Here is a 16,466-nt window from a genome sequence, read left to right as displayed (position 1 = left end):
ATTCCTTAGTGAAATTATAAATGGTTGCTAACTATGTCTGTTATACTGCATTGAGATAGTGAGTGACGGTGCACAGCAATGGTGTTTTCTTAAACTGTTCAGAGCATGCTGCTACTGCGCACACTGTGTCAACATGCCAAGAGCTGCTGGGGCCAGGAGGAATCATCCATCGTGGCATTCCTTCTTCAGCAGAGCTGCCAGCCTTACCTCCGGTGAGCAGTAAAAATTTTTGTAGCAACACGGGGCCAAATTCTAGATATTCTCTAGTAAGGGACACACTTTTTTTTTTATTTGGGTCTGCATGTTGTCATATTGTAGTGACGGTGAAGAACACAGTTGCGAAAACTGTGAATCATGAAACTCTTTAGTGGGCGAACTTCTGCCCACAAAAGTGACACTTCAAAGCGCAATGATAGTGGCGAGCGAAGTCGGCGATCGTCGAAATGTGATCAGCGGGTCAAGTGCGTCGGCGTTTATACATCACTCGTCAAAGGTTCCACTGTAATTGCTGGTGTCCGCGTGGTTTCCAGAAATTACTACACAATTAGCGTCGTACACACAATCAGACCACACAAGGTTTGGCGACAACAGACAATAGATAGAATCACCGATACCATTTGCGAAATTACGACACATGCAGGCACGTCCTGCGCCGAGCGATAATGCTTAGCATTTGATAGTCGGTGAAAAGCAGTCGCCGGAAAAAGATTTTTTTTTTATTCATTGACACAAGTACTGCAGGCCACATGGCCCAAGCAGGAGGGGCAAAACGTAAGCTCATAAACAACAATACACACCAATGAACATAAAAAAATTCGAAAATAAATAACATCCAAAATAACAAATTGTCACAAGTGCTAAGAAATACTATGAGAAAATGTGGATACAGAAACAGAAACATTATCAAGTGGATTGCAGAGACAAAGATTTCTATTAATATAGAGACAATAGTCAGTCAGGTGACAGATTATTCCAGTTGTTAATTGTTTGCGGAAGGAATGAGAATTTAAATACATTTGTTTTGGTAAAATAATAAGTTAGAGCAGTCAATTGACAGATTATTCCAGTTGTTTGCGTAAGGAATGAGAATTTAAATACATTTGTTCTGGCAAAATGAGGAGTTAGAGCGGATGCGTTTGACGAGTGTTCTGGGTAGCAAGTCGGAATAAGTACGGGGCTGGGTCGAGTCCGAGCTTCCAGATTAAGTAATGAATACAAAAACTTTAAACGTTGATCTTTTTGCTAGAATTGTAATGAGGGAACCTTATTAGATTCCATAACTGATGAGACGAAATGCTGGTGGCTGTATGAAAAGAAACTAAATCGCACAGCCTTTCGCTGGATTTTTCCAAGTGGGATAATGTTAACATTAGTATGCGGGTCCCAAATAATACAAGCTTAATCAAGCTTAGGCCAGATCAAGTGTTCATACGCCAGACACTTTACATGTGGTGGTGCATCTTTAAGCTTGTGTCGTTTTACGACACAAACTTAAAGATGCACCACCACATGTAAAGCAGCAGAGTTTGCGAAGAGCAGCAGAGCATGTATTAGCAATATGGTTGTTCCAGCTTAAGTTGCCTGTCAGACTAATACCTAGGTACTTATAATCACACACCTCAGTTAAGGGCTTAGAGCCCATGAAATAAGAAAACTTAAGGGGGCTAAGTCGCTTTGTGACATGAAAAAGCACAGTTTTATCATTATTCAGTATCATACCCCATTCGTCACACCAGTTAAGGATATTATTGAAGGCTATGTTAAGAACAACTTGATCGCCGGACACATGAATATTACTATAAAGAATGCAATCAGCTGCGAATGAGCCAATATTTATTGCTTGATTAATAACTGTGACTAAATCATTAACATAAATAAGGAATAAAAGGGTCCCCAGGACACTGCCCTGAGGCACCCTGATGATATCGGAAGGGTGCCAGATTTTTTCTCATTAATTTCAACATATTGCCTGCGATCATTTAAGTAGGCTGAACAAGTACTCGTGTCAGTATTTAGTGTGTGGCCATAAATCATCGTGATCATTTATTAACACGTTAAGACAATCCCAAGGTGGAAGCAAACACATCAGTAATGTACAGTGCTCGCTATTATATACAAAAAAGGAAAGAAAAAAAAAAACAGCAGCAGTAGAATGAAGAAAAATATAAAGACCAGTTGGATTTGGTGTATAAAACAAATTTGGCTCCGATCCAAGCTGTTAAGGTGGTTGGCCAGTGAAGCTCTGGTATCACCTGATCTAACAGACCAATGCGATGTGGCCTTGAACTGGGTCCTGCCGAGCCTCATCACAACGTCGTTGTGCATATTGACGTTGCTGTTCCTTTCATCGATCATCTTATTCACGCTACTCTGGAAGCAAAGGAATTTTTCTTCAACTGCGAAGCTTTCTTTCGAGGAACCCTGTTGGGTTTCCATTGTAGCAAATTGCTACATTTGGGTGGATGTCTCAGTTTCCCTTTAGTTACTTCTCTCCACCTAGCGGATTTCCGCTGAACTATTACGTCATATATACTTGCCTTTGCTTCGAGTTGTCGACAAATTCGACTTCGCCCTGCCATCTGCTAACCGCCTGGTTAGCTCAGATGGTAGAGCGGCTGCCCCGGAAAGGCGGTGGTCCCGGGTTCGAGTCCCGGACCAGGACGAATTTTTCTTCAACTGCGAAGCTTTCGTTCGAGGAACCCGGTTGGGTTTCCATTGTAGCAAATTGCTACATTTGGGTGGATGTCTCAGTTTCCCCTTTAAGAGCTGTTAGAGTATGCCAGAACACAGGAGAAACCATTCAAGTTGTCTTTTGACTGACTGCGCATTGGAAACAAGGCTTATGGGTACGATGTTATAACTCGCGTCATTGTACTGAATAGCAGATACCTTAAGAAAGCTGCAGGTTAAACTTCCTCTTTCCACTGATGTAGCTCTGTTGCTCAAACTATCATATAGTAATATAGGTAACATGCTGAGAAGCGTGTGGGTTCTTGGTGTCTCACAGGAGACCAACCACCGCGGGTTCGAGCTTAGCGAGCCACAGGGCCGCGTCAGCCGTCGCCTCCAGCACCGCTCGCGCGCGAGCTCAGAGGCCGCAAGGGGCTACCGAGCGACGCACGCAAAAACACAGTAAAGCCCTGAGTTGTCGGAAACCGTTTACTGAAACCGTCGGCACCAGCACTGCACAAACGCCCGCACGGAGGGGAGCCAAAGGGGTCCCACACCAGGGCGAAAATACAATAACAGGCGCCTATAGCACGTCGCGGCGAGAGCACAGGCTCAAGCTGGGACACGCCGCTAGGAAAAGTCCCGGCGGCTATGCTACTTGCTCTGGCGATAACCAATGGGTCAACTCGCGAGAGCACGGACAATATCCTTCGGCTTAGGCTTTCGGCAAGTGCGGCTCGGCGGGGTACGAGTTGCACGAGCACTAATGGCACCGCTCGTCGGCTTGGCTTCGGGAAAGGATCAGCACAAAGTACGCGCTCCCCGCACGGGCAAAGGCACCGTGCGCGAGCTCAGTCCTAGTCACAAAGGTGTCGGCGGACGAGAGGAAAGCATGAACGTACCGTGCGCTGGTCCCGGAGAGAAGTCCACGCTTCGCCGCTAGCGACCGACAAACCGGCCGCGTAGTGACGTCAGCGCCCCGCCCTCACCGCAAACCGCCGCGTGCGCAGCGCCACCGCGGGAACCGGTTAGGCGGCGCGGGCGGAGAAGGAGGCCAGCGGGGAACGATGGCGAGGGATGGCAGAGCAGTGAAGCCCGATTGCCGGCGCAACCCTCAATCCCCACAAGCGTGATCTAATTTTTCTTTTATTCTTCTATAGAAGACAGCATTCCTGACATTCTTGCTTTAACGGAAACATGGTTGCACCAGGACATCACTGATAACATATATCGGCACGACCGCACTGATAAAAGAGGTGGTGGTGTCCTGCTTGCAGTTGTCAGCATTAGGGGGGTATGCCAACGGCGCAATGCCTCGGCACACCGACCCTTGCGGTTGTCGCATGCCTGCCCATCAACCGCGGTCTGGTACAAGCTCGAGGAAACAATAGATGACAAACACGTGTACACTCGGGAAGCATTTATAATGATTACAACTAACACTTCGAGCAGGCCAGCTAGCTATAGTTGACATCACTGAGGGTTCCGTCGAAGAGAGTAATATGCTAGGTAAACAAGGGCTTCCGACATGCCAGCTGGGGATACGGGTGGACGGCCGCGGCAACTGTCATGGCAAAAACACAGTTGACTAACCACATGCTGAAAAACGCTAGCAACGGCGGAGACTTCCACACTCGCAGCTCGCTGGCCACCAAATTGAGCTGGGCGATGTCAGTGGGATCTCATGTGACACCCCTTGTAGTGCTGACAGCGCTTGCGATTCCTGTGCGCCACCCACGAAAGGATGGTTTCCCCTATCCTCGGACCTTCTTGGTGCACGTGTGCCCGACGCGATGTTCGGCGCACGTGCGATGACGGTCCGATCGTCGCACGTGTGCCGAACGTCGCGTCAGTCACACGTGCGACGATCATAGGACGTGAGGATTCCCACATCCCTCCCTCCTTAAGTGTTCTCCTATGGCAGAGGAAGCGCTGGAAAGACGGTACTGATGTAGTGTCCGGGCAAATGCGATGGTAAGGTAAACTATGGCAGGAAATAGCAGAATCCACGTTGCTAGGTAGCACAGTCCTGTTTGGTGGCTGTCCAGATACGGCAACTGTCGCAGTGGTTGCCGATGATGGGGGCTGAAGACGGCTTGCCCTCAAGGTCCGCGCCGCGATGTCCACTTGGATGTCCACACGCGGTCGAAGACAGCAACACCAAGTCCGGGCGGCTTCACTCGTTCTGCAAAGTCGCTGAAAGGCACTGCACAAACACTTAGAATTAAGGCAGTAGAGGCTGGCGTCGGCCGTCTGACGCGATGCCGAGCCAGACGTCTACCGCATAGGTTTATGCAGTGCTTTTACAAACAGTGCATTTATTTACACAATAAATAAAAGCATTTCCTCTTTTGCTGTTGACACCATGTCCTCCTTTGAAATTACCTGGGCTGCTTGCCAGACCACTTTTGGTAAAATTTTAATTGGTGTCTGTTATCACCCCCCCAGAAATGTGCCTTTCCTTTGTTAATCTCCTGCGTTAAAGCATTGCTACTGCCATGCAGAAATGTCCAGCTAGTAATGTTTACTTACAAGAAGATTTTGATTTTTCCCAAATTGATTGGCCGGAGCTGACATCCTCTTGTTGAATTGCCTAACCCACCCGTGGTACTAACGTTTTAGTCCTGGTACTACCTACAGCCTCTGAAACCGTTGTCCTGATATCAATCTCGGATGTTTCAGTGATCATAAAGTGCTACAACAAACACTTCAGATACCTTTGCCATTTATAAGAATTCAGTGTAAAAAAATCTGGGATTATAACAAAGCTAATTATCGTGCCATTAACTTTGAACTAGGTCTTTTCTTGAACCAGTCATTTTTGTCATCATTTTCTCGTTGCTTTGTCAACAAAAATTCGATCCTTAAAAAGGAAATATTTCTCGATCTTGTTAAAGAATACATACAGTATGCTTCTGCAACTAATGACGAAATGAAACCATGATTCAATAAGAAGTTGAAAACTCTTAAAAATAAAAAGAAGCATCTGTATCTTAACACAGAATGCAGTCCTTTTGAGTCCTCATGGCACAAGTACAAATATTTTCTAAACGAGTACATTCTTCCCTTATGCATTGCTAAAGACAAGAACTTCGTGCACCACTTACCCTTTCTCCTGAAGACTAATCCACAAAAGTTTTGGCAGACGATCGCACCTAATCATAGTGACATTTTCTTGATGGACAACAACCAACTACTACCTCTTCCAGACGAAGAATGTTCTATGGCATTTAATACATTCTTTTCATCTGTTTTCACCAGGGAAGACCATTCTGGGGTTCCAGTACTTAGAGAATGTGATTATGCATATATGGCACCCATCAATATCTCAATTGAAGGTATTTCCTCACTTATTAATAACCTCAAAATATAATCTGCCTGTGGTATTGACAATATTAACACTAAGCTCTTTAAAAATACTGTGTTTACTTCAAGTGTTATTCTGTATCGCATCTTCAAGCAGGCTCTATCATCTGGTGGGTTACCTGTTTACTGGAAGATCACAGAAGTTGTCCCTATTTTAAGAGTGTTCTTTAATTCTGCATTGTTAGCTGCAATGAATAGTTTCTACGTTCTTGACTACTTTCTGGCCATCCTGCGAGCTCGAGTGCACTGGCTCTTGCCCGTGACAAGCGATGTTTTTTTTTTTTTTTTTTCAAAGCAGGTGGATTGTTGAGTGTAAGACTTGTTCGGGCTTCTCCAGCAAACTGTGATTTTCATTAAGGTCAGGGCTTTCTCAATGGTCTTCAAGGATGTAAAGTCTATCTCAAGCTTCCACATGAGTGTGCTGAAGGACTTATTTTCATTTTGGTTTTGCCGTCTTTATCAGTGTTTGATAAGATAAGCCTACAGGGTTATCGGGTGATGGCATTGCATTGATTGCTAGCAGTGGACATTAATCTGTGAAATGTGATGGTTTCATGGCTCGCTGTGCCCCTCGAATTCAGGGAGTGTTCTTAAGAAGTCAATGGAAGCATAGTTATCATCAAATGGCTGAAAATACACATGTGGTCCGAAATGGTGGCTGCATCAGTCATAGCTACAGTTTCATTAGTTACATTATGCATGGGCAAAGAGCAAGATTCAACAGTAATACCCACGTGTGCTCTCTTTGTCGATGTGTTCTTAAAATGGCAGTTATGGGCAGCTTTCTCATTCTTGAGGCATTTTCAGCACATTAATAAATGCGAGTTTAAGTTCTTCTACAGCATGAATGTGGATAACATCTTTTCTTTTTTTGCAGGTTCTCAAATAGCCATGGAATCCAAAAATTCTATAATCTAAAAGCGCATTTATTAACTGAAAATCTTGTGCTCCTCTTTGGGCAAACAAACATAGTAATAGTGGTGTCCCTTTTTTAATGTGCGTTGGCTTTGTTGCCTCATCTATAGTCGTGACTTGCAGGTTTTTGGAGGAGTGGCTATACGATGGACATTGCAATGACCCCTATGGAGAATTCCCCATTCTGATACACAAGCAGGAAGTGGAGATGCGAGGTGAGGCCTTTTCTTGCTTTCTTCATGTAGCATGCTCCTAGAACAAAATGTTTCCCTCCTGTGCTTACTCAGCATCCTCCGACAGCAGCAGTTGGCATTAATCTTGACTGTCTCTTACTGCAACAGCGCTCGTTCAAATGTCAGCTGCAGGGCCTCACTTTTGCCACCAGCTCGTTGGGGCCTAAGGTGTTAGGCAGCATTAACTTTAGAGTGAGCTTGTAAAACCTGCTTGAGGAATTTGTCTCGACTGGGCATTTTTCAGGCTGAGTGAGCCACTGATGTTGCAGGCACCTTATGTCAGCAGGGTGAGAATAGGGTCTGGCACATGACTAACAGACTCCAAAATGAAGCACGCGAGTTATAGTCAATCTTACTCTCTTTCATAGTATGTCACATCACATATCAGGTCCGTTCAAGTCTGTGCCCGTCCAGTTTTACATGTCTCTTCTTTGTCTGTGTTTTTACGTGCTGTGCTGCCCTGCCTATGCACACTTAGGGGTCACAGCTCTGACTGTTAAGGTGGCCGCAAATGTGCCTGGTGTGATTTGCAAAAAGGTCAAATCTCATGCACAGATTTGAATAATACCTTTGTGGGAATGCTCGAGTCTCTCTACCTCCTCTGATGCTGTTTCCATCGGGTGGCTCTTGCTTCCTCTGGAATCCTGCTTCCCCGTCTAGCACATGCTATGCTGGTGGTTGGTAGTTGCACAATGGTATAAGAGATGGCGCAAGTGTTCCACTGGTAACGCCACTCGACGGCGGGGTTACTTGAAGCGAACGAGCTAGCTTCTCGTTTTCTTGGTGTCGGTGGCACATAACCGACGTGTCACGCACTCGTTGGCATGCTTTATATTATTTTCCTGCGGAACGCTTTTGTGTAGGGCACCAGGATGGATGAACACGATTGTTTGAATGCAGCACCGTTTCCGTGGCTGTACATGCAAACGATTAGGCATTGGTTTCTGGCATGGGGCAAACATATTTGCTCGATATCCTGTCACGGTGTAGTTGGACTTCCTTTATTCATCAGCGTTCATCGGCAAGTTCCATTAGTTGTAATTTGGCTTGCTGGCATATGCGTATAGAAAGCGCATTAAATGCCCTTTTGAATGTTTGCACTACTGCATTGTCATTTCTTTGTCTCAAGGGCATATTTGAGACCCTACACCTTATATTTGGCACCCAACGTCACGTCAGAGATGTGACAGATTGAGTATATTTCTGTGTGACTGCCACCACATGAATGAACCATGGCAGTGGACCGAGTTGACTACAGCCATTGTACATGCAGTCACAGATGGCTACAAACAGGCAGCAATTTGAAGCAACAGTAACAGTTATCGTGCACTTGAACCTTGCACCTAATTTACTTTTCCGTTTGTTTTCCGCTGGCTCATCACTAGTCGAGGAAGGAAACTTTTCAAGGTCTGAAGATGGCGCCCCTTCGATGACTTGAGTGCACGGTGTGTGCCAGTGAAGAGTCGTCTGATGAAGAGACACTTTATTCAAACAAATGTGACAGTGTTTGTCCAGGACCAAGCCCGAAACTCTGCTCCCTTTTCTCGCAACAAAACACCACTCTTTGAACCTTCAGTTGGAACAAAAGGCAGCACCACAGCCAATCGCATATCAGGATTCTCACTCTTACAACCAATACCACAAAAGTTCCCATACCAGACACGGTATTGGTAACAACAGTAAAACAATATACAACATACAACGCTTACTGGACTACTCATTCCATCTCACTCTCCGTCTACTCTAGACGGAGAGCCTTGGCCTTGACGCTCTTCGACACTGGAGGCTGGGACTTAAGCTTGAACACACGCGCACTTGAACACACACAGTTGTAGCACGTGCAATCGCAGCTACTTAGGGTTTGGGCGAATAAGGCAATGAGCAAGTCAACTCAACAGCATTTATTGCTGCGGACAATAAGGCACACTTGCAGAGTGAAATCCACTCTGTAATAAGTAATAAATAGGCTTGCCTCGTTGCGCATGATAGTCACGCAAACGAGGTAACTCATCGGTTGCAGCAGGTAAATCTATTCAGACAGGTTCGAGGTCGGGGCGCCAGAGAGAGGGATCATCCACGGTGGTTCTCTTTTATGCCTTATCTTTTGCGAGGAAAATGTCTTCCTTGCCTGTCTGATACCTTCTCCCACGAGCCAGAGAAGGAAGGAAATGCTCGTTGCGACAGGCGAGGGAGAACTGGGAGAAGTCATGGTGTCCCTCTCGCGTGTCTACCCCCGCTCTCGATGCGTCTGTGTGATGTGGTTTGTTGTCACCGATCTCGGGGGCGTGCGGGTGTTATGAGAGATGGAGAGGGAAGACGGATGGCGACACAGCAAACAGATTTTATTTACACGCTAACTCAAAAACCTCAAACCAAAAACCCAAAAACACCCTGAACTAGAACACAATGCATAAATAAATGTTAACAAAAATGTACAACCTAATGACTCAATAAATATCCTTAACTTCGCCTCCGTTAGTCTTAGGCCCTTCCTACCCCAAAGTCTGGCATCACTGGCCTACTGTAGTGACGATAGAGGAAAGTCTTTCTTACGAAAGTCCGTCGATGCGCGTATTTTCCCGGCCGGAGTCTTGTAAACTCTTCGATGTGGTTGTTTCGCCGACCGTCGCATAAAGGTTGCTGCGTAGAAGTCGGTCTTTCAACGGGCTCGTCTCGGAAGCCTGGGTAACCCGGTCGCTGTTGCTGACGTGGCCGGGAGAGGTGACGGGTTAGGCCTAGCGACGTCCTCGGCCGCTGCTTCCGTCTCGCTCCTTTCCCGAGTGCCGACGTGGCGTTCCGGGGATCATCGAGCGTGCCGGTCTGCCTTGGAAGAGGGGTCCTTTCTGGGGTGCCCGGTCCTGCCGTGAGAAGCTGCAGCCGGTCCAGGAGCCTCACTCGAACTTGCCGAGGTCGACGGCCACACCATGGACGGCCAACGTCACGGACTGGGCCAGACCCCCAAGTCTCCCGTCGCCAGTGCGGTGCTGGCGATGCAACCTTCCTGGCCCGGAGCCACGTCGATAATCCTCAGACAGCGCCGTTCATCCCTCGATTACGGCTCGGCTCACGCGCCTCGCGCGCTCGCGCGGTTCAGAACGAACGCTCCGCTCACATCGTCTTTGTCTTCTTTTATGGCGCCGCCGGCGTCTTACTCATGACAGTCTGCTACGTGCGAACAGGACGACGTGACTACGAAGAAGTTTGACATGTGTGCTCCCTATTCGAAGGACCGCTCAGCGGCGTTCAATTGGTCATTAATGCTTTCGCATTCACAACTCATAAGAAGTGCTTAGGTGTCCTCAGATATTATTTTTTAGGACTAGTCTGGGGAACCTATTTCTGGCATAGATCTCTAATTACAGCTGCTATCTGAAATGCTCCCCGTGTACATGAACGATGCACCGGCCCAGTGGGAAAACGCGATGGCGCCACTGCAGTGGATGAGGCAGCTGGGTATGTTCACATGAGGACAGTCGCGAAACGGGTACCAAATATTTTTCATTTTCACCTTAATTTTTATGTTAGGCATAGAAATATTTCCACACCACGGAAAAGCAACTACTTTTCCGACACACATTTTTTTTTTCACACGCAAGAAATCGTAACTGAGACAAGATGCACAAATCTCGTTATCAAGTAACAAAATGTAGTAGATGGATGGATGTAAAACTTTAATAAAAGTCCTGAGGTACGCGACTCAGCGCGCAGCGGGCCGCTCCCACGTTGGGACAGTCAGGCCATGCCCGACCGCCACATCGTGGGCCCTCTGGACAGCCCATAGTTGCGCCCCGGCATCGGGGCTCGTGATAGCGGAGAACCACTTGTCCTCATTGATTTGTTCCGTGCCTCGCAACGAGGGGCAACGCCAGAGCATGTGGTCTAGGCTAGCGAAGTCATTGCAGTGCCTGCAAGAACTACTGGCATGAGTGTCGGGATAAAGCTTGTGTAATAAAGCCGGGCTGGGATACGAGCCTGTTTGCAATAATCTGTGGGTCAATACCTGCGCTCTATTTAACTTCTTGTGAGGAAGGAAAAAGTCTCTCCTGCCGAGATAAAAGTGCTGCGTAATTTCGTTATATGTTGTCGGTTCATCTCTGTTCTCCACCAATGCGGGCTGGACAAAATGTAGAAGACTTTAAAAATGCTTAGTATAGTAGAGAACATAGTTTTCTACACGCTGTGGGGATGCACGATTCTCACGCGTCTCCTGTGGTCCGGCTTCACCACGTGGCTGGGCACTGGAGGCGGTCGTAGTGGTTGCGGCGCGTTACGAGAGATGGCGCGAATGTCGCGATGCTAACGCCACCGAACAGCGGGGTGACTTGGGAGAAAAAGGTCGAAAGCGCTCTCTCTTGGGCTTGGGATCGGCCGACAACACGCACAAACGCTTCGCGCGTGCGCTGGCCCGCATCGCGCGACCGTCGCGCGAGGCTAAGAGCAGGACACCGGTATGGACGAACACGGATCGTTCGAGCGCGCCACCGTTCGTGTTACTGTACACGTGAACGACTAGGCGATGGTGTCACAGCATGGGGCGAACGTATTCGCTCGCTATCGGGTCTTGGTGAGTCGGACTTCTTTGATTTGTCGTGCGCCCGTGTGAATGTTCTATTGGTTGTAATTCGGCTAGTGTGCGTTAGTGTATGAAAGGTGCAATAAACGCCCTTTTGATTGTTTGCACTACTGTGTTGTCGTTCCTTTGTCCCAAGAGCATGTGTGAGACCCCACATCTGGCGCCCAACGTGGGGCTCTTAGGGCATCGGACGATAATTTTAACAGTTTTGCTCGGTTCGAAACAACCTTTGTTTCAACCGAAGCATAGTCATAGCGTGGACTTTGATCGCTAGTGTCGCCGGCGGGCTTTCTTGAGCGAGGCGACAGTTGCTGTAGCGTGTTTGAACTTTTCAACATGCTAAGCCTTTTCGCGAGTGTTTTGTTGAAGTACAATCGTCGGTATGAGAGCCACGTGGTCTGCTTCCTGGGAGAGCGAGGCCTACTGGCAAGCCTGAAGCGAGTGAGTACGGAAGCCTCGAGGGTGGTCTGAATTTCTTATGTAAATAGCTTATTCTATATATTTGACTTTGGAAGTCACGGCTCAGGGAGCTGGGTGGCCGCGGGCTACGGGTGCCGCTACGGGCTGACTGGTATTGCGGCCTGGCACCAAGCGCTCCGACACCGTCTGGGACGGTGGGCGCCGTCAACTCGGATGCTCTGTGCACCGAGCGGGGTAGGACCATCTCACAGAGCTAACTTCTCCTCGCGGCTGCCTGTTGTGCCCATTTTGGGTGATTTTTAAAATTTTTTTTGGATGCCAGTTGTCGTCAAAATAACGACGCATTAGGCCTAAGGCTTTACAAAGCCGCCTGTCGCACGTTGAGAGACACAACCTGGTGGACCGTGGTGTTGAGGTGTCGCACATTGTTTCCCTCTTTAGTTCGCCTCACACGAATGGAAATGACTCGTTCGACTCAAGAAAGTAAGCTTTGTTCACGTGACCTTAGCATCTGAAATGCTGAGCGAAATTTTGCTAGCCGAATTGAACGTCGTACCATGTGGGCGATGTGTATGCCGGATTCCTCTCCCTTGCACTACTTTAGTGTTTGTCGAGTGCGTTGAGTGTACGCAGCGGGAGCGGAGTCACTCCTGGTTTGCTGTCACCTGCACATCGTCTGCGCTGCTGCCCCGGCCTACAAACTAGCCACCCCTGGCAATGGAGATGCCTGTGGCCAGTTCGGCGCAACAACTTCGGTGGCCGCCTATGTCCGGCTTGCAATGCTCGGCGGCTGGGAAAAGAGCCGGCAGTCACCAACGGCTACTGTGGCTCTTGTCAGCAGGGCACGTCGGCGCGAGCGACGCTTGCTCGTCCCGACGTCTGCGTCGCCATTTCTGGAGTCCTGTGCTGGAGTCGTGCCATCGAGTCTGCAGAGGTGGTGCTGTGACCAACGGACGCCAACGGTGAACCCCAGAGACAATGTCGGCTCGCAGGTTGTGGATAACGTGTGGACATATCCTCGGCGCGGTCACTGTCGCATGTCCTAACTTTTGTTCGCGACGCGTGCGCTGATAGACCGTGTGACATGTTTCGCCGGAGTATGTGTAGTGATTTAAGGTTGGGGGGGATGTGGGGATGCGCGACTCGCGCATCCCCTGATGTTGTTTTCTCCGCATAGCTCGCGTCTCCTGTAGTCCGGCTCCTCCGCGTGGCTAAGTGCCGGAGGCGGTAGTGGTGGTTGCGGTGCATTGCGAGAGATGACGCAAGTGTCGCGATGCTAACACCACCGAACGGTGTGATGACTTGGGAGAAAAAGGTCAAAGGCGCTTCGCTTCCTCTTTGGCTTTTTTCTTGCTCCGTTGTTTGTTAAGTTCGACACAATTTACAAAATAGTGTGTTCACCAATGTCATGCTATTGCTTGAAACAGGATGGCAAATTAGAAAAAGAGGGTATGAAAAGTAAGGTTGGCGCCTATATTTTTTATTTAATTAAAGAAATTTCCATCTTCTGTAAAATTGCTTGAGGACGATCTCTTGATGACTTTCCTGCAAAAATATATTGCTATACAGTCGAGCCCGGATATATCGGACTCAAAGGCGATCGTGAAATAGTTCGATGTATCAATAATTTGAAATATAAAATGTGACTATTGGAAGCTTATCTGAGATATCTGCATATCTTTGACAGTTTCCCGGGATCATGAAAAGCCAGAACTAACCAATTTGCTTCTCCAAGACCATGTCGACTGCACAAAAGTTGACTTATTTTTTTACTCTCGAACGTTGTAATTCGCATGTGCTGTGGAATGATCTTTGCAACGCTAACCCTAAAAGCCCGCGTTGCATTGACACAACACCGCGGTGCATCTCGTGTGTGTTGAAGTTTGTGTCACACGTTTTTATTCAAGAAAAGGTAGAAATAGATGCAATGTGTGTTACGTCCAAAGCCCGGAGACAAACGTAGAACAGTAGCAAGCACTTTATTGCTACATAGTGCCGCAAGTACGACGGTACAAAAGGAAGTGAACGGTGAGCGAGGAGGCAGCCGAGACATGCCAGCTTTATAGTTATCGCAGTCGGGTCACATGATTTCTGGGCAGCTTAGCTGGCCGCTCTTATCAACAACACGTGGCGCTATCGCATACATGACATTTCCTCCCGCCTAATTGTGGGGAGCTACCGTTACACCAAAATTAAGATGGCGTGTAGCGATCTGGCGCTCGTCGATTGCGTACGGGATATCTTCGTACTGGTGGTGCTGCCTCCGAGGCTGCGGGCGCTGCCGTAGGTGTCTCCGCAGTGGCGTCCGAGAACTCCCAGAAGGTGTCCTTGTTCTCCTCACCCTTGGAGACATCAGCTGCACCCAGGAGAAGCTGATCTTGGTAACGATGCCACACGGCCAGGCCCCTTGGCGTGCGTATCTTGACGGCATACGAAACGGGTCCTTTCTGCCGTACCACAGTACCCGGAAGCCATCTGGGTGGTCCCCTGTAATTTCGAACAAGAACACAGTCTCCTACAGCAAACTGTCGAGCGTTGAAGCTGCCTTGGCTGGACTGAATAAATTGTTGGTGGGCGAACTAATTCCTCTACTTCTGGCTTGAGAATGTCCAGTTTGGAACGAAGACGGCGACCGAACATAAGGTTAGCCGGCGCTTCTTTTGTCGTGGCGTGGGGTGTATTCCGATAAGCAAGTAAGAAGCTGTTAAGGCTGGCCTGCAGGTTTCCAGTGCTAAAATCTTTCTTCATGGCAGTCTTTAGGGACTGAACGAAACGGTCTGCCAAGCCATTCGAACTTGGGTGATAAGGCGCTGTTGTGACGTGGCGCGCTCCTATCTCTCGAACAAACGTCTGGAACTCGGCAGACTTAAATTGTGGCCCATTGTCCGACACGATTGTTGCTGGATAACCGAAGCGGCTAAACATTTCGCGAAGACGATCAATGGTTGCCGTGCTAGTTGCTTTTTTCATGATGCACACCTCTGGCCATTTAGAATGCGCATCCACCACAACTAAGAACATGTGCTGCCGGAAGGGCCCAGCAAGATCGATGTGTACTCGCTTCCAGGGGGATGTTGGCCACGACCATGGGTGCAAAGGAGCACTGTTAGGGGCACTATGCTGCTCCTGGCAAAGTTTGCATCCTTTGACGTGAGACTCAAGATCCGCGTCAATTGAAGGCCACCAAATATAGCTGTGGGCCAACTCTGGATACCTGGATGACCGTCGTGAAGTTCTTGTAGAACCAGAGATCTCAGCTTTGCAGGCACCACAACACGCATTCCCCACAAGAGGCAGCCTTGGTGTGTGGTCAACTGTGTTCGCCTGTCAAAGAAAGGCTTGAGCTCCACGTCGTCCGTAAGGTTAGGCCACCCCGTGCTTGTGAGCTCGAGTATTCTGCAAAGAAGTTAGTCCTGCGAGGTTGCACGTGCAATATCTTTGTGTGTGACCGGCATTGATTGCAAGCGTAACGAGTAGAACGTTTCTTCTGCGTCATTAGCGGACTCCTGACGAACTGGCAAGCGCGACAAGCAGTGAGCCTCTAGATTTTCTTTTGCCGGTTGAAACTTCAAGGAGTACGTGTAGGCAGACAACGTCACTGCCCAACGTTGAAGTCTTGCTGCTGCCAAGGTTGGTATGCCAGACTTTGGGCCTAAAATAGTCTGCAGTGGTTTATGGTCCGTTATCAGGGTGAACGGGCGCCCGTAAATATAGTAGTGAAACTTCTTAACGCCGAAGATGATAGCTAGCGCTTCTTTCTCGATCTGGCTATACTTCTGCTCAGCATCGGACAGCGTCCGTGAAACGTAAGCAACAGGGCGAATGGTGCCATCAGCAAAAATATGAGAAAGTACAGCACCTACCCCGTAATGAGATGCGTCGCAAGCCATTTGAAGTGGTCTTTGCGGATCATAGTGAGCCAGAACTTCTGTAGACGCCAACGCAGCCTTAATGTCATCAAAGGCCGTTTGACACTCGCTGGTCCACGCCCATGCTTGGTCGTCACGCAGCAATTTGTACTGGGGATGGGCCAGCGTTGGCAGTTGAGGTAGAAATTTTCCGTAGTAGTTTACGGCTCCGAGCAAAGAACAAAGCTGCTGCTTGTTTTCTGGTGCTGGTGCTGCTATAATGGCATCAGTCTTGTCCGTCGTGGGATGTATGCCATCGGCACTCAACTTGTGCCCCAAGTAGGTCAATTCCTTCTGAAAAAAAGTGCATTTCTCAGATCTTAATCTAACTCCCCGGCTTTCCAAACGGGTTAGAACTGCTTCCATGTTCTGCAGGTGTTC

The 16,466-nt window shown here is 48.3% G+C and overlaps 1 protein-coding gene and 1 non-coding gene across 4 annotated transcripts in view; both read left to right on the top strand.

Moving 5' to 3' along the window:
* LOC119431233 (gamma-tubulin complex component 6) overlaps nt 1-16,466 on the top strand; it is a 314,121-nt gene that overhangs the window by 126,103 nt on the left and 171,552 nt on the right. For all 3 annotated transcript variants that reach the window (XM_037698710.2, XM_049657249.1, XM_037698709.2), the window contains exons 8-9: nt 103-212; nt 7,075-7,166. In XM_037698710.2, coding sequence (XP_037554638.1) covers nt 103-212; nt 7,075-7,166 — 202 coding nt within the window. The remainder of the gene's footprint in view (nt 1-102; nt 213-7,074; nt 7,167-16,466) is intronic.
* Nucleotides 2,589-2,663, top strand: Trnas-gga (transfer RNA serine (anticodon GGA)). The gene has a single exon. It is a non-coding gene; the product is annotated as a tRNA-Ser (tRNA).

The sequence above is a fragment of the Dermacentor silvarum genome, chromosome 10 (genome assembly GCF_013339745.2).
Source record: "Dermacentor silvarum isolate Dsil-2018 chromosome 10, BIME_Dsil_1.4, whole genome shotgun sequence".
Taxonomy (NCBI): domain Eukaryota; kingdom Metazoa; phylum Arthropoda; class Arachnida; order Ixodida; family Ixodidae; genus Dermacentor; species Dermacentor silvarum.
The sequence above is the reverse complement of the archived record's forward strand: the minus strand, read 5'-3'. Positions and strand labels throughout refer to the sequence as shown.